General features: G+C 43.9%; 1 protein-coding gene across 3 annotated transcripts in view; it reads left to right on the forward strand.

The window, feature by feature from the left end:
- Ddah1 (dimethylarginine dimethylaminohydrolase 1) overlaps window positions 1-18,167 on the forward strand; it is a 132,813-nt gene that overhangs the window by 89,784 nt on the left and 24,862 nt on the right. For 2 of the 3 annotated variants that reach the window (NM_022297.3, XM_017591068.3), the window contains exons 2-4: window positions 244-343; window positions 5,968-6,041; window positions 6,858-6,977. In NM_022297.3, coding sequence (NP_071633.1) covers window positions 244-343; window positions 5,968-6,041; window positions 6,858-6,977 — 294 coding nt within the window. Of the gene's footprint in view, window positions 1-243; window positions 344-427; window positions 525-5,967; window positions 6,042-6,857; window positions 6,978-18,167 lie in introns of those variants that run through there. The other variant, XM_063282450.1, reaches the window with a different exon arrangement.

The following is an 18,167-nucleotide window of genomic DNA, read 5'->3' on the forward strand; positions in this document are numbered from 1 at the left end:
CAAATAATTTCTCCTGTTAGAAATGATCGCCACTGGTCCTGTTCTCTACTGTATATCCATACTACATACCCTCCTGTATCCACAAGAGTGTGTGTGTGTGTGTGTGTGTGTGTGTGTGTGTGTGTGTGTGTGTGTGTGTGTGAGGGGGGGGAGTATTTAGTGTTAAGAAGTTGTGGTTGTGGAGAGTTGATTTTTCACATTGGCAAGTGGTCAGTATTAATACAAACTTTGATTTTTCAACAGGTTGACATGATGAAAGAGGCTTTGGAAAAACTTCAGCTCAACATAGTAGAGATGAAAGATGAAAATGCAACCTTAGATGGTGGGGACGTCCTATTCACAGGTATGCACGCATCCATCTTCTGTTCTAACGCCTGATGGTGGGGACGTCCTATTCACAGGTATGCACGCTGCACACATCCATCTTCTGTTCTAACGCCTGATGGTGGGGACGTCCTATTCACAGGTATGCACACATCCATCTTCTGTTCTAACGCCTGATGGTGGGGACGTCCTATTCACAGGTATGCACGCATCCATCTTCTGTTCTAATGCCTGATGGTGGGGATGTCTTCTTGTTCCTCTAGTCTAATACCCAACCCGTCATGGCTTGTGTCATTGATGTTTCTTTAGTCATCAAATAAATGCTAAGCACAGAGATCTTAAACGTTGAGAAACTCACAGTGAAGAAGAGGGGCCTTCTGTTCAGAGATAATGACTGTGATATCTAGATATGTCTCCTGCTTCCTTGCAATGCACTTTGTCACCAGAACATTCACACGCATAATTTGTTATCCTTTACAGGGATATTATTAATATGTAACATGGTTTTCTACAGTTGAGTCTATATGTTGCACAGTATTTCCCCTGTGTAACCATATACCGGGTGTCTTAGTTTGGGCTTCCATTGATGTGAAGAGACACAATGATCAAGGCAACTCTTTTTTTTTTTTTTTTTTTTTTTTGGTTCTTTTTTTCGGAGCTGGGGACCGAACCCAGGGCCTTGCGCTTCCTAGGTAAGCGCTCTACCACTGAGCTAAATCCCCAGCCCCTCAAGGCAACTCTTAAAAGGACATTTGACTGGGGCCAGCTTACAGGTTCAGAGGTTCAGTCCATTATCATCAAGGCAAGAAACATGGGAGCCTCCAGGCAGTCATGGTGCAGGAGGAGCTGAGAGTCCTGCATCAGGAGAAGACTGGTGTACAGGAAGCTAGGAGGAGGGTCTCAAAGCCCACTCCTACAGTGACACACTTCCTACAACAAGGCGGCACCCTCCTAATAATGCCACTCCCTGGGCCAAGCATATTTAATCCACTACACTGGGTTTGTACTAAAAGGTGCTTAACTCAAAATTAGCATCACTGACAAAAAATTTCTTTCCAGATGGCAAGATTGAATTCAAATAAATCTCTATGCAAATTGATTTGGCTTTGTGCCAGCATAACTCGATGAGCTATAAATGTTAATATGATTGCTGGTCTAACCAGAGTCCATATATGATGGCTACTAAAGAAACAATAGTTACAGCATTTAACCTTTCCACTTCTTTATGATGGTGTAGTATTATATCAAATCTCCGTCCTTGGACACATTCTGGTTCTGATTTACAGTGAGATTTTTGTTTGCCCCTAAATGTCAAACAGTTTCACCAGTGTAGTCCAAATACAGCCATTGGACCTGGAGGACTAGAGAAAGCAGCCTCATGTGACCTACAAGCACCAAGCTTCTTGGGAGTAAGTCTGAGAGTCTAGCAGATGAGTGCCGTGTGTGTGTGTGTGTGTGTGTGTGTGTGTGTGTGTGTGTGTGTGTGTGTGTAGCCAAAGTATGGCTGTGTGTTTTCTAAATAGCACAAGTTATTGATTTACTCGATTTGCTCACATTTAGGTTTAATGAATAGTCCTGGTGAAAGAGGACAGAGAGGAGGAAGAGGTGGCCTTAATCTGTGACACTTCAGTGCCTTCTTGCTTGGTGTCCTGTAGCTGTGGCTGGAGCCCTTGTGTCGCCCATCTCTGAAAGTCAATGTTCAAACCATGGCTCTTGTGAACAGCATCCAGTGGTGCTGGTGCTGTCTGACACAGGGTAGGGCCCTGCTCTGGATTTGGGTTACAGTACTGTGAACCCTCAAAACACAGAGTGATGGCATCAAGGGAACCGACCATAGCTCTAGTTGTGCCTAAGCCATTCTCTCAGTCTCCCAAGGAGGAGCCCCTCCGAACAGTCTTCGTGCCTCCCCAGGGTAGAACTTCCACTCTCTGACAGACCAGAGCAGCAGCCTATTTTCTCTTAGAAAATGGGTTTCCGTGAGAACTAGATGTGTAAGGCACACTTCCTTACAAGGCAGTACTTTTTTTATTTTACCAGAACATGTCTGCAGTAATATAACTTACGGGGATCAGGTTTAAATGTCCTTCAAAACACTGTTCAATCAAGGTGGTCTGTTTACAGCGAGTTAATATTAGATCCGAACAGCTCACCCGCACTAATCCTGACAGACTCTCATCATACATCAGTACTTCCTTTGACCACAGATCTTCCCACAGCATGCCAAGCCCGATGTCTTTGCCTCACTGCACATGGAGTCTAAGCCCTAATTTTGTCTGAATCTTTCTTTACTCATTCAGTAAGTTCCTATCTTGAGACTTACCCTATTAAAAGCTGAGATGAGGGCCTGGGGAGATGAGTCGGTGAGTGAAGCATTTGCCTCTCAAGGTTGAGGATCTGAGCTCTACTCCCCAGGGCCCACATAAAGCCAGAAACAGAACCACATGTCTGAAGTCCCAGTGTGTCTACAGTGAGAAATGGAGACAGAATTCCCAGAAGCGGGGGGCTGGCCAGCCTGGCTTGCACAGTGATGACCAAGGGACCCTGACTTATGCAAGGTAGATAGAGAGTTCAAGGTTGCCCTCTGATTTCTACACTTGAACCCCCATTGTCTCCCTCATCGCTCCTTCCACCTCTCCTTTGAGAAACCATAACATTTACCATTTTTTTTAACATTTTTAAGTGTAAAAATCCATGAACCATAAGTTACATTTCCAATATGTGCAAGTTAGCCCCTGGGATTTTAGATCAGGCAGCGCGGGGTAAGTTAAACAATCCAGAGAAGCACTTCCCGCGTGCTCTCTGCCTCCTCCTTCCCAAGAGGCAAAGCATCTTTAGCGATCTATCAGGAAATGGAGAGAAGGAGGGCTGCTTTCCAGTTCCACTTCCTGCTGGGAAATCTGTCCGCCCCGCCAGCAGCTACTGGCGAAGACTTGTCTCCATCTCATTTCCCTGGAACAGATAACACCCACTTACCCTTTTATCGATTTACTTATTTTGTGAAATACAGACTTATATAACTGGGTTATAAATGTGTACATGCTGTTTAAAGACCAGTAAGAAAGTAAGCATGTCCACCCCTGGCTTATAACACAGAAAACTGACAGGACCCCAGAAACCCCATGTGGTCCCCAGCCCTTCCCACTTCAGCCTCGGGAAGCCAGTCTCTCCTGTCCTGTCGACCCTTGCCTGGTCTCCCTTTGGAGTTTGTCTCAGTATCTGTATTTCATGTTTCTCTCCTTCTAAGTTCCTAGTGCTGTGGTGACCACTGCACGAATCCTTGTGTGATTTTTCTACTTCTGACATGAGTTGGTAGACAGAGCTGGAGGGTTTTTACTTTGACGAGTATTCTGTGAAGAAGAATGCAGTACCAAGTATTTATGTATTTATTTTATTGAGGGTGTACAGTGCGATGCTTCTTGGATTTTGTCTGCCACAGCCTTCAAGGACTGTTCTGCCTGTTCCTGTGTGCGCCCTGTGGGCTCATGTATAGGAGATGTTCTCTAAGGCTCACACGTGAACCCTGGGTTCTAGGGTAGACTCTTCTGCTGTTTCAGTATGATGGTCATCTGACTTTCCTTCATTCCAGCCTTCTGATACTTGATCGCTCTTGCGTATCAGGTATAAAACCAACCCACCACTACTCAGTTCTATACACTGTGCCTAACTTAGTTTGCTAATATGTTTAAAGCTTTTTCTTTCTTTTTGTCTTCGCCTCCATTTTCAAAGTGTTAGCTGTAAAATCATTCTTCCTGTCTCTTCAAACTTCGTAGCAACTGTAGCTAGACGCCCTTTCATTTGTGATGCTCGAGCGAGCTGACCTCCCTCAGTTCCCTCCCCCTCAGGAAGTTTGTCAATTTTATTAATCTTTTCAAAAGATCAAATATTGGCTTTTGTGAACCCTTTCTCTTTATCTTTCTTTGTCTCCCTCTTTTAAACGTCTTTATTTATACTCCGCCCCTTTTCCCTACACAATGAATTGGCACCAACTTTGAAATGGACACTTCTCTAAAGTATCTATTTCCCTCCAAATACTTCAATAAAATCTTTCTTCCTTCTCCCTTTCTTTTTTCCTTTCTTTTTTTTCTGTTTGTTTGTTCATTCGTTTGTTTATGACAAGGTCTCTTGTAGCCCAGGCTAGGTTCCAATTCACTGTATAATTGAGGACAAGCATAAGCTCCCAATCCTCCTGCCTCTACCTCCCAGTACTGAGTTACAGGTTTGCTCCTCCATACCCAGGGAGAACCCCTTGTTGACGTGAGTAGTTCTTACATCCTTAAGTTCTAAATGTTTTCTAAATTTATGTTTTGATTTCATCATTGACTCACTGATAGATAACCGTGGATTTAATTTTAATGTGGTCATTCTTGTAAGTTCGGAGACTGCCAGCCCCCTCTGTAGTAATGAAGCATTTACCCTATATTTCCTCTATGAATCATATTTCAAGTAGATCAGTGTTTTCTTCTTAGAATTCTAAATGGAAACGCAGATTCCTAATAAAATAGTGTATCTGTAGCCAAGCATCACTGGAGACCAAAACCACTGTGTGGAAGCTTACTGGGAAAACACAATGGGGGAATTGGACTAGCGTCACCGAACACATTTGATCATTCTAGTCCCACTGAAATGTTGGTGACATTGGTGACATTGGTGACATTGGTGACATTGGTGACATGCTTGTGTAAAGCAATGGACTTACAGACCCCACTGGAAAAAGAAAAGTTATCGAACCACTTCCAGGAGACTGTTGATTCACTGAAAATACACAGAGTGGAGGCACATCATAAATGCCGAATGACATTAGAAAGCCATCAGCCAAACCCGGGACATAGATTATTGATCTGATGAAAAGCCTGTTGTCTCTCACAAATAATTAGGAAAGTAAAGGAAATCTGATTATTAGGGTTTTATATTTCTTACATTTTGTTATTTTCTTTAATTTTTCATACAGCATTTTTGGTCACATCCTTTCCCGCCCCCAGGTCCTCCCAGAATTATTTAATTATTGACTATTTCATGTGTGGGGGTGTTGGTCTGCATGTCTGCCTGTGTACCACATGCTTGCCTGGTGCCTGTAGGGGGAAACCTGGAGAGGACACTGGATTCCCTGGAACCATATTGTTGGGATTTCATGAATCATGTCTAGATTTTCCTGTCATAGAAAATCGCTCCCAACTGACCCCATCTTCACCATTCTTCTGGCTCCTAAAATCTTCCTGCCCCATCTTCAAGACGTTCCCTGAGACATAGGTATAAGGGTTGTGTTGAATATTCGCAGCCATGTTAAGGGTACAGTAAAGAGGCAATGAGTCCTCTCCTACATCTGGGGAGCCACCATCCTGCATCACCAGACATTGGTCATCTTCCCGAGCTGAAACTCCATCACTGTTCACCAACCACTCTACCCATTCACACCTTCTCCCAGCTCCTAACAGCTGCCATGATAATTTCCATCTCTGGATTTGAAAGGATTATGTAAGAGCAGTCTTTTGAACCCGTTTTTGGAATGGAAATAGGAGTCTCTTTGGAACTTTCCCAACGGAGAAGAGAACCGTGTGATACTTGAAGACTATTATTTGTACATAAAGAAACAGTGTACAGTCCCCAGGGCTACAGACTCACTATGCTCCATCACATCTATTACAGGCAGAGAGTTTTTTGTGGGCCTTTCCAAAAGGACAAATCAACGAGGTGCTGAGATCTTGGCTGATACTTTCAAGGTAAGTGAGGTATTGTTTCTGCCTGGCTCAGAGTAATTGCTTGATAAATATTCATAGCCCCGTTGAATCAATATGCCATGAGCAATCGTGTTTATATTCCACCAGCTTTACAAAATTATTCTTAGTATTTGTACATTTACTAGACATTTTAAAGACTATTAAATTCAAGTTTCTCCATAATTAGGATCCATTGAGCTCTCTCGGGAACAAGAAAGTTAGTGTATTCACCTTCTGGCTTTCCCAAGTACATAATCATACAAACACACCAGTACATGCTTCTGACAGAAATCACTTTTAAAAAATAAAGTCTGGAGACCCAGGCATGTCTAAAACAAATGTGATTATTTTTTTTCAGATTAGAATCCGGGGAAATCCAGTAAAGAACTACTGGGTGCTTACTGTGTACTGGGAACTGTGGAGTATTGCATGTGCCTTCCTTAAAGGTCCCTTTAGTGGGCATGAAAACGTGGTTCATAAGACTGCTTAGTAACGAATACAAACAGACACACACACACACACACACACACACACACACACACACACACACACACACACTCAGGAAGCTCAGTTCCCTGTGAGAATATGAAGCTCTTGCTGACCCAGTGTCCACAAGGGATCCAAACAACCCTCCCAGAGCATCCTGCTCCAACTAGCCAGCAGAGTCGGTAACACAGTCAATTCTGGAAGGAAGGAAACTGCATTCTTCCTACAAAGCTGTCTTGATTCAACCGGCTACACCAATACCTGTGAGTCAGGCTCCCCACTTCCCCTGCTTAGTAACAACGCACTTGTGTTTCCTTCTGTTTGTCTGCATAGGACTACGCAGTTTCCACAGTCCCCGTGGCCGATTCTTTGCATTTAAAGAGTTTCTGCAGCATGGCTGGCCCCAACCTGATCGCAATAGGGTCCAGTGAATCTGCGCAGAAGGCCCTCAAGGTAAATACAAAACTCTGTTCCTCGGAGCAGCGGGGTGTGCCTGGCCACAGGTTAGACACCAGACAGGGTGGCAAGTTCAGAATGAATGACAGGCACATGAGACGCCTGTGACATCCTCTGTGTACCGTGAGACTCGTTAGGAGCCAAGAACTCCCAAGTGTGGAAAGAGGTCTACAGTGTCAAGCCATTCTTTAAACTTCATCGTCTCTACACTCTGGGAATAAAAGGTTTTGCCACTAGACAGGAATCTTTGCAGTGTTTTCTCTCTCTTACGTAGGTGGGCTGGCACATTAAGAGCTTGCAACAATAGCCCCATCCTGTTGTTGTGTGTATACTACTTCACAAAGGACTTTTAGAAAGCCGTGATTCAGAAGAACCTATAAAACTTGCCTTCCTTGCTTTTATTCAGAATGATAAACTTTAGCACAGGAAATGCCCTCGCTCCTAAGTGAAGCTAGGGAAAACCCAGGAATATTATGAATTTCCCAGGTCATGGAGCTCAATCGAGAGTGGGAGTTAGGGGACATAGGGCCCATTGCTGCCACATGCCCCCTTTGACAGTGTATCTCAGTCAGTAACTTCAGCCATGGGAGACTATCTGCAGGCTCTGGAAGAGTAGAGACCAGGTTAGAGTCCATTCCTGTCTGACCCTATGTGGAGCTTCAACATATTCCTGGGGCCAGTGTGTGGAGGGTCGGGAGTAGGGGAGACTGTCTACTTTGGCTTATAAACTAGATGGGGTGCCTTGCTGGTTCACAATGCTGGCACTAAATGGTCTGGTACAGCAACCCTTTCCTCTGAGGGGACTCTTCATGTCAACATGCATGACTTACCTAAAAACCAAAACCCAGAGACTCCTCTGAAGCAGAGAGTGAGAACGACGGTGGCCTACATGCCCCAGTACACGCCCTGTATTACTTTCCTCTTCTCCCTCAGCTAACCCAGGCGCAGCTTAAGGATGGGCAGGATTCCCCACTGTGGAATTTGCAGCTCCTTCACCCTTTCTTTTCCCCTCACTGTATCTCTGACAGCACTTGAATCCGAGGGCTTTTAACAGTTGTTGCTGAATTATCTCCCAAATTTGATTCGTATTAGAGTCTTTCTCTGGTTTTCTTTGGAGTATGCCTTTTGTTTCGCTTCATCTTGAAAACTGTGTCTGCTTTCTGTGTACAGTAAAGATAATGTCTTGAAAGAAAGCATTTGATGAATGGTGCTGTGCAGGGACCAGGAAGATGGTATTTCTCCTTGGGGAGTAACTATGGTATCTGTCCATAACAGCCGAGTTGGTCTGCACGTGTTCGGAATTGATTATAGGGCAGTGGGAACTTAAGCTGACTCGTACTCTGCCTTTGTGCAAATGAGCACAAAGAGCCCCTTCTAGACAAAGGAGGAAAAGTATCCTTTTATGCCGTTCTGTGTAGACTGGGTCCCTAATTCCAACAGCATGGTGACCACTGCCTCAGAGGGTGCTGACTCCACCTTGAGAAACTGACATAGCAAAGTAAGAGCTAACACGATTTGGCTGGTTATAGGGAAAAGATTCTAATAGCTACTCTAATCCCTAAGGAAAGCGAAGAGCTCCCTCATAGCTATCAGAGAAAGCCCTCTGAAAGAAATGGGACTAGAATCAGGTCCAAACCAATGAGTAGCACTTGTTAGGGTGGGATTCCGTGAGAGCGTGCCTCAGGTAGTGATGTAGTATAAGCCGAAACTGAACAAAGCCTGTTCATGAGATGTGAGCAGCTTTGATGCACTAGTGAAGTGTTTTCTTGCCAGCCGCTGGCTGGATCAGGTAAGATCTAAAGATGTAGCGATCAAAAATGAAGAAAAGAAGAAGAGTCTGGGTACCTACACCTTTCTGAATGGAAAGATTATTCCTTCAGAGAAGCCGGACCAACACGCCTCTTACCGAAAATGCTAACCAGTGGAAGACAAAGACCTCACAGACAGAGAAGAGGAGCACTGATAAGCTAGCAAAAACAGACAACCAAAAGACGGTTCCACATCCCAGTTCCCATCGAATGTCTTAATGTGTGTTCCATTTTCCTTCATCCATCTCTTCCCATTGACAAGCTCTGTTCTTAGAACATTCTGTGGAGACCTCATAGGCCTTCCTGCAGAGCTTGTCTGGGTATTAACAATGATGTCCGTGCTCCACCTGAAACCTTCTGTGTCAGAAGCTATAAATAGCCCTGGCCAGCTCCAAGGGCGTTCTGTGGAGATCATCTTTCCCGTCAGCAATGTACTATCTATACCATGGGCCTGTGGAGTTGGCGAATGCCCGCCTGTCTTGTTCCTAACATCAGAAAGTGTCCTTGTGCTTTGTACTGAGAGCTTGACAAACTCAGCTGGTGGATAATGAGCTCTTCTCCCACAGAGGATGGTCTGAGGCCAGACACGGGGGTCAGTGACATTCGCATTCAGGTGACCTGAGATGTTCCATTACCAGAGGAGCTTGGTTCCTGTAGAAAGCTGCCAATAAAATTAATAAAGGGATAAGTCCTACTATTGACACGGAGATGCACATACTGGTACAGACGTTCAGGAGAGATAGAAACGCTATCATATACACAGACAGAAGCATCCTTGGCATCTCGTTCCCCATATTGTAGATAGGAATTCTGAGGTTGGGTGAAATAAATATTTTGAGTAGAATGTTAATCCTCGAGGATCTAATTTCCTGGTCTTGGATCTCCTTTCCTTGATTTTCCACTGTGTTCAATAGCCTTCTGGCGCTGCGACAAATACCTGAGATAAATCAACTTGAAAGGAATCAAGTCTCATGGTTTTAGTGGCTTCAGTCCATGGTCACTTGACCTTATGGTAAGGCAACACCGCGGAAGGAAGCACACAGTGCAACATAGCTTCTCGCCTTCCGACAGTGTGGGAGCGGTGAGGACAAAAGGGGAAGAGGACCCAGACTCTCCCACAAAGCACAGTCTTGGGGTGATCTAACTTACTCACAGTAGGTCCCACATCCTAAAATTTCCACAACTTCCCAGTAGTGACGCAGGCTGGTGGTCAGTCCTCCGATACACGAGCCTTTGGGAAACACTCGGAAGCAGAGCATAGCTCTGTCCTGCTCAAAGGCCATTCTTTTCCTATCAGGAAGCCGGGTCTAACTATTTTTTTAACCAGAGAGTTGTCCCTATTGTCCACTTTCTTCAATTATTTCCTGCTATTTATTTGTTTGCTTGCTTGCTTGTTGATGTACTTGTTTGGTTTCAAGGAGGGTGTGAGTTTTTTTTTCAACTACAATATTTCCTCACCAATCCTGTTATCTCTGTAATTGTCTTGGTAAAGAAGCCACAGCTCCTTGGGCATGTTTTTTAAAGGGCAAATTATTCAGACAGGTGAAATGTACCTTCCTGTACCACAGAACAAGCTTTCTTTGTCTGTTACCACTCTCTAATATCTGTTTCTTCTGATTCTGAAACCTCTTTTTACATACTCAGTTTAAAACCGAGACCTAGGGGTTTGTGAATAGTCTTGCTATATTTGAAATGCTTTGCCACGGGTTCCGATCTAGTCTTGTCTAATGAAGTTGACTCTTATGTATGTGAACCTCATACATACCTAGACTGTGGTGGAACTGAGACCTTGGTTTGCAGTAACCTCCTCTTAGTTTAACTTGGGTAAGTGTTACAGATATTCAGTCACACTGGGAACCCAGAGATTGTGTTATTTACTGAAAATAGAAAAGCTATTTCTAGTTGTGGTATACCTCACACACCTATAATCTCTTTACCTGGACTATAGATAAACCCTTCATACATACCTTTAAACCCCAACAATGAAGGTAAAGCTAGTTTGTAGAAGGAAGCACCCACGTTTGAAAGTCATGTCTAGGGGTTGGGGATTTAGCTCAGTGGTAGAGCGCTTGCCTAGGAAGCGCAAGGAAGTTCGGTCCCCAGCTCCGAAAAAAAGAACCAGAAAAGAAAGAAAGAAAGAAAGAAGGAAAGAAAGAAAGAAAGAAAGAAAGAAAGAAAGAAAGAAAGAAAGTCATGTCTAATAATTGAGTGGCAGACAAAGTGACGAATCAAAGGAGATTTGACAGAATAGGATATGCCCAACTGTCATAAGAAGAGAGAGAGAGAGAGAGAGAGAGAAAGGCTACTAAAAAGAGAGTGGTAAAGAGAGAGGAAGGAGGCATTTTACCCAGAGAGTTTTACAGAGACAGGTTGAAGAAAGAACAGCTAGACACAGTTAAAGACAGAGAATGAGAAGGAGCCAGAAGATTAGAGCATATTGCTAGAGTTAGTTTGAGTCCAAGTGGAGCAATTTAGTCAGAAGCCAAGAGAAGCTAGATTGAGTCAGTCAGCTTGGAGAGGAATTGGAGCCAGAACAGCTGAGTTGAATCAGCCAGCCAGAGTTCAAAAGAATTAGAGAGGGTGAGCTTATTCCTCAGTAAGTCTCAGAGGCTGAAAACTTTCTAGGCCTAGATAAGATTGTACAGAAGCTAGAAGCTTCTATGACTTGTCCTAGGTTTTCAAATGGAGACTGTAAGCCTCTGAGATGACAATTATTACAGAAGAATAAAAGTTACTTTAACAGGTAAGATGAAGCCAGTTGGCAATTTCTCAACCTTTGATCACTGTAGGAGAAAATAACAGTACCAGGAAAGGGCCTTATGCAAAGAGTGGTTCTTTATTGGCCCTGCTGACCTTCTTTGTAAAATTTAGTTTGTACCTGTCCTTACTGTTAGGGAAGTGGCCTGTCTGTTTTGTTGGGAGATCAAGTGGTGCCTATGATCTCTGTCCTTTAATAGCCTGTTGGAAGGCACTGAAGCTAGAGACAAGTTGACCTAAAATCTGAGCTTCCCCTCCAGCAAAAACTCTGATTACACAAAAAGGGCACTCATACAGTACCTCATTATAGAATCTTGGGTAATATTAGGCCATATCCAGAAATCCAGAGTCCACAGTAGCTTGTTAGTCCTGAAGGCCCTGTTTCCTAGCGTTTGGTGATGGAAGAGCCTTGTTGGCTTCAGTATTATCAAATGTCATCCTGGATGATGTAATTACATCTTTAGGTGGTCTTGTGAGGCATTAGGAACTGAATGTGTAAATCCACTGTGCACTGTTATCCTGTTGAGTCGTTCTGGTTCTCTCAAAATCACTTGGGTCTGCCTGTAGTAACACTGATATCCTTCCAAGAAAGCGCATAAATTTGGGAGAGATGTTGAAAAGCTCTCAGCATAGTTCTCAAGATTATCAAAGAAACTACCCAGATCATGATTGAGCTGCTTGAGGTCATGTATAGAGAAATGTAATTAACAATGCACATGTCCATATTCTATATCACGTTGATAGACGGGGCTCATCCAAGCAAAGGAAATTACATATAATTTTATTAGTAAAGGAATGTGGCTACCGAGTATGGGGATGCATTGGTCTACATTTCCAGTAGGTGGTGATGTTGGTAAAGTCTCTATTTCTTCCAGTTTATCCAGAGGAGGGAGTATCTCTCAGTTGAGGGTATTCAATCTTATTTATGTCACTCAGTGGTAGCACATGACTTTAATCCCAGCACTTAGGAGGCAGAGGCAGATAGATCTCCGAGTTAGAGGCCAGCCGGGTCTACAGAATGAGTTCCAGGACTGCCAGGACTACACAGAGAAACCCTGTCTCAAAAAAACAAAACAAAACAAACATACAAAAAAAAAGATGTCTAAATATTTGACCTTATTTATGAGGGCTATTATCTTTTTATCCAATTTATATGATGAGACTAACTCTAGGTCTCGTGGTAAAGCAAACAAAGTTTATATAAAGCTCCTGCCCAGTTGACTATAAAAGAAATATAATTGTAAATTAGTATGGAAAAACACTGCCTTCTGGACAGGGCATGGCTACTGCACTCATGAACTCACAGCAGAGATGTTACCTGAACAAGGTGGCACCTAGCAACATTCCGTCATGGCGGGGAAGGAGCTCGTTAGGCCCAGAGTTGTGGGACTGTTGGCGGTTAGTGGAGACCTGGGGGTGGGGTGAGTGAGGAATGATTTCCTTTGGTTACATAGCCACTCTTAAGTTTCCCATGCTCCAGTAGATAATTCCCATTCATGCTCATGCAAGCAAGCCTCACAAAAAAAGGGAAAAAAAAAAAGCAAGACATGAAGACAAGAAGGGAGCGTGCTGTGAAGAAGAGGTTTGGCAGGACTAAGGAGGGAATGAGAGAAAGCAGTGGGCAGCAACATGAGTAAATATATTGTTTTATGTAAGCAAGTCAAAGGACAGTAAGATTTTTAAAATCTTACCGAAAAGTTAACTCAATTTTTAACCCGTCTCCCTTCTCTCTGATTGATTATATTGCGGCCATATGGATGTTTTTTTATAAAAGAAAAAAGAAACACAAACCTTTGTCTTTTTAAAATTTGGGGATCAGGTTTGTCCCAATTACGAACGATACATCAGAGAGAAGGAATACAGGGGGGTTCGTGGAAGTGTTCTTTTCACTTGAGACCTGCTAAAATGCCAGTGAAGAGTTGGGGAATACTTACCCCTCTGTGGGGGACTCTAGGAGGCAGGTATACCATTTCAGAATTGCCCCGGCTGACAAAGTGACCATGCGCCTTCTTTTGCATTTCCCTGTACTTTCTGCTACAATTATGCATGCACTTCCCATACACCATGAACTTCCTTCCTGCAAGGAACTGGAGAGACTGAATTGAACTCCTTGCTGAGGGAAGAGAAAAACAAGAAGAAAGAAGCGAAAGCCTTAGTCAAAATGTATTAGCTTTCATGGCCTACAAGCCACGAAAGAACTGTTCTGTACCAGTTGGTATAGCATGCGAAATAAAATCTGAGGCATGCAGTTCCCAAGATAAGAAAGTAGAGAGATCCCACAGTCTAGCACAGATACGCAAATACAAGGAAAGTTGTAAACCTAACGGAACAGGAAACCCCGTGGAATCGATCCAAGCAGAGACCTGCTACCATGAAGATAAGAAAAATCTGATCGTAACTGGCTGGGAACACCGAAAGTATCACCAAGATATTAATCTGGATTCCCCTCATCTCTCAGGTCCTTGCATTATCATTGGAAGAAGTCAAACAAGACAGAGAGAAATAAAAGGTGAAGTGGATGATAGGCAGAGGTCAGCAGAGTAGAACACACTCTCAAAGGTGAAAGCCAGCAATAATCAGAGAAGCCATTGCCTTGATCAGCACTTTAGACTTTCCATTGTTTTCTGAAATGTCTCCAGAACTATAAATCATCTTTTCCTGGGGGGGGGGGGTCTGTTCTGTTCTGTTCTGTTTAAACTTGTTTTGATTGGTGTATAAGAGGAAGAAATCATACGTCATTCTGTCTTTATTCTTTGTATCTTGTGGGCCATTGTCTTATAAACTACTGCTGGAGGGGCTATGGGTATCATTAATGACCTTCCTGGAATTTCTGGATGTCATGTACCCTTCCAGAGCCAGAGATGCTGTAAGTCCCATTTTTCTAACAGTAATTAAATTTTTCTGAGTCCTTTGTTTTGCAAGCTGCTCCAAGAAAGAGGGTCCAGTCTCGGTGCCCTTCCAACACACTATATCTAAGAAGCCACTGAACAGTGACACTTCATAGTGTGTGTGTCATATGTTTAAATGAAATCAACTAGAAAGATCCTAGCAACTCAGCTAAAAATCCCAAAATATTTTTACTATGCAACTGACGTGGGGAAGGGAGGGAGAAGAACACACTATTGAACCGATACTGATCGATCTATCCCAAGAACATTAGAGGGCAGGTTGATTTGAATAAATTCTTATAGAAACAACACCAAATCTGAAAGACTAGTTTCTCAAGTTTTCTCCCATGGTTTTAACATTCCTTTTAGCCCTTGGCCACCTTCCGCCTTCACCCTGACTCTTACTGTCAAGGGACTAATGTAGGATCAGCTAACTGCCAGCCAGGCATAAGTCCTCAGAACCTTCTAGAAGAGTATCTGCCTTGTCACTGAGCAGAGAACTCCCTGCACTGTACTTGGAACTCCTGATCACACACAAAATGGAGCAAACTGAGTCAGCTCCAGAGAACGCACACCTCCTTTATTTACGCATTCACAGGTCAAACAGCAGCAGTGGCTGCCTTACGGAGCGGGTAGGACTCATGGTCTAGAGACCCAATTCAATGTGAAACTTCAGATTTAAAGTTTAAGAAAAATGCAGCTCAAGTCTTAAGACAAAAAGCCAGGGCTCTATAACCTTAAGAAGCTAGGTCAGCCACCTATCCTGACAGGCCATTTTAAAAAGCTGATAATAAGATGCAGAGATTTTAGTTGACATGGCCACACTGGGAAGAAAACAAATAAGGGGGGGCTGGTGACCCCAAGTCCAGGTATGGGGAACTCATGTGAGATTTAGGCTTAACTGGGGGTCGGGAGGAAGAAGCATCTGTAAGCACACTGCCTTGATCTAAGAGCGTTCTGCAGTGTTAATCTAAGTTTGGGCTCCTTGAGTGTCTGAACTCCCATCTCGGCGAGGTGATCCAAGCAAGTGCCTGATTTCAGGGTCAAGGTGGTCCTTGGGAAATATTTACGGCCATTCTAGGAGCAGCCTACATGGCTTCGTGGACAGTCGCCCTCGCCTGAGGGATGGTCCCAAGTGCGAGGTTCTTCTCTTGCAATCCAAGGTGGCTGCAAGGCTAAGACAATGAGATCTGTGTGCCTTCCGCCCTAGGAAGAATGAGTGACTAACATGCTGACCTACAGGGATTCTTCAAAGTGACAGACACCTGAAGGCATCAGAGATGCTGGGCTTTTGCCCTGCATTTAGTTCATGTTAGAAGCTGAATGTGTCCGCACAGGCTCTGTTCGAACCCTTAGTTGTTCGCTCATGGTGCTGTTATTGGAGGTCCTGGAACTGTTGGGAGATACAGGCTGGCTGAAGATTGGGCTGTGGTGAGGTGGGAGCTTAAAGTTTACAACCTGGCTGCTCTCAGCCCACTCGCTGCCTCCTGGCTACCGAGATGGGAAGGGTCCTCGCCACAAGTTCCTCCCCACCATAAACACCAGTATGCCTTCTCCTCAACCCTGAGCCACAATAAATCCTTCTTCTAAATAAGTTGCTTTTTATCAAACATTTGATCGCACCTGCAAGAAAAGCAACTAATGAAGTCGTCCTGTTGGCCCAAATGAGAAGCGTTGACTTTTGGCAAGAGCGATATCCAAATGTGTGTTGTAGAAATACATCTGTTGCTGGAAGTGAACTATGATTCATTTGCAGAAATACCTCGGTGCACCTCCTGTAGCTGTACTCCATCCTCCTGCGGCCCCCACCTTTCTCCTGGACTGGCTTGTTGGTTTTTAATGAAGGAAGACAGAAAAATTAATTTTGTAGCATCTCTTACTCTGGGTTTTTTTTTTTTTAGTACCATCTAAAAATCAATCACTTTCCTCTCCATGAGCCTGGATTAATTACATGCTATCTGTCACAGGCACAGGAAGACAGTTTTTAATATCTGCCCTCAGGAGAGACTTGCAATAATTCTAGCTTAATCTCCTTGGTGTAGCATTCAGTCCTCTAGGCAGCTGGGAAAGGAGGGAAAAAAGGGGACAAAGGGAAGAGAAAGAAGGAAATTACAGAAAGGGGGTAGATGTGTGTGTGTGGAGAGAGAAAGAGAGAAGAGAAGAGAAGAGAAGAGAAGAGAAGAGAAGAGAAGAGAAGAGAAGAGAAGAGTAGAGTAGAGTAGAGTATGGGCGAAGTGGTGACCTATATCAGTTACCGTTTTGTTGCTGTGATAAAAATACCATAGTCAAGACACCTTAGAGGAAATAGTGTATTTGGGGGTTACAGTTGCAGAGGGATACGAGTCCACCCAGGTGAAGAGGCATAGAAGCAAGCAGCAGCCATGGCGACTAGAGCAGGAAGCTGAGAACTCACATCCTGAACTTGAAGCACAAAGAAGAGAGAATGGAAAGTGGATGGAGGTTTTAGCTCTCAAAATATGTCCCAGTAGCATACTACCCCCAGCCAGGAGGCACCTCCTGCACCTCCCCAAAGTATGCCATCAGCTGGAGCCCAAGCGTTCACATATCTGAGACTGTGGAGGACATTCCCATGGAAACCACATTTAGCTCTCAGCCGAAAGTCTCTGGAAACTAGTCAGTGAGAAAGTGCTCACCCGACCTAGGAAAACAAGCAAGACTGTTTGTTCTGTTGATGGGCTCTGCCATCGGCTGGCCAGGCAGCACACGGAGTGTTCTCAGCCTTCTCACTCTGAGCTGCAGAACAGTTACCTTCTCCCGTGGCCATTTAACATTTTCCTCTTCCTTACTGATAATTCTGTTCTTAGCAAGGCATGGAAATGTAGCCTTGGATCTCAAGTTCAAGGTCAGCCTGGGCTCCTTAGTGAGACGCTCGTCTCTAAAACCACAGGAATGGAAACATTTGTTCTGTTGTGTTATAACGAATTATTATTTTAGAAGTAGGAAGGGTTATGAGATCTCCCTCCAGCTTTCATATCTTTGTCGTGTAAACGAGCTGGAGCACAGTCAGTGGAATTCCAATAGGCTTGAATTTTAAATTAAACGATCTGGGAGCGTTTCAGTGGAAATGTCTTTGCGGCTTCCGATGAGTGTGCACACGTAAGATTCTTAGAACGAGGTCGAGGGCTGCTCCGCAGATCGTTTGAATTGCACCGCACGCAGCTTGTCTCTCTCTGAATGACTAAACTGTAAAACACAGGTCACCCAGGCCATGTTTCCTCTTGTTCTGACTCAGATCCACTATTGATTTTCATGTCCAAAAATGTCCATGTCATTTTATAGGTGGCCATATTTTCAAAACAATGAAGGTGGAAAAACCCAGAATGTGTTTGGACCGTACATTTTTTTTTCCACCGTCTGGAATTTCCTTAATGACATTGCAACAGTGACAAGGCCAAAGAACAACAAAAATGCACTAGTATTAACAGAGAGATTGCAGTGCAAAAAATAAAGATGTTGTCTCTGTGCTTGTCGCAGAGCGTCGTATGGTGGGCAGCCACCAGCCTTCCATTTGGGACGCTGACAGTTCTCTTGCGGTTTAATAAAACATCTCATCTGGGCACCCATTCCAGGTTTGTCTACAAAACAGTAGTATCTTTCAGTCTACTGTGCCTGTATTAAGAAATCAAAACACTAAACAAACTGCCTCCAGGCTTACACCAACTGCGCGTGCTTCTTGGCAGCAGTTGTTTTATTGGTAGTTGGTCCCAGTGCTG

This window comes from Rattus norvegicus, chromosome 2, assembly GCF_036323735.1.
Source record: "Rattus norvegicus strain BN/NHsdMcwi chromosome 2, GRCr8, whole genome shotgun sequence".
Taxonomy (NCBI): domain Eukaryota; kingdom Metazoa; phylum Chordata; class Mammalia; order Rodentia; family Muridae; genus Rattus; species Rattus norvegicus.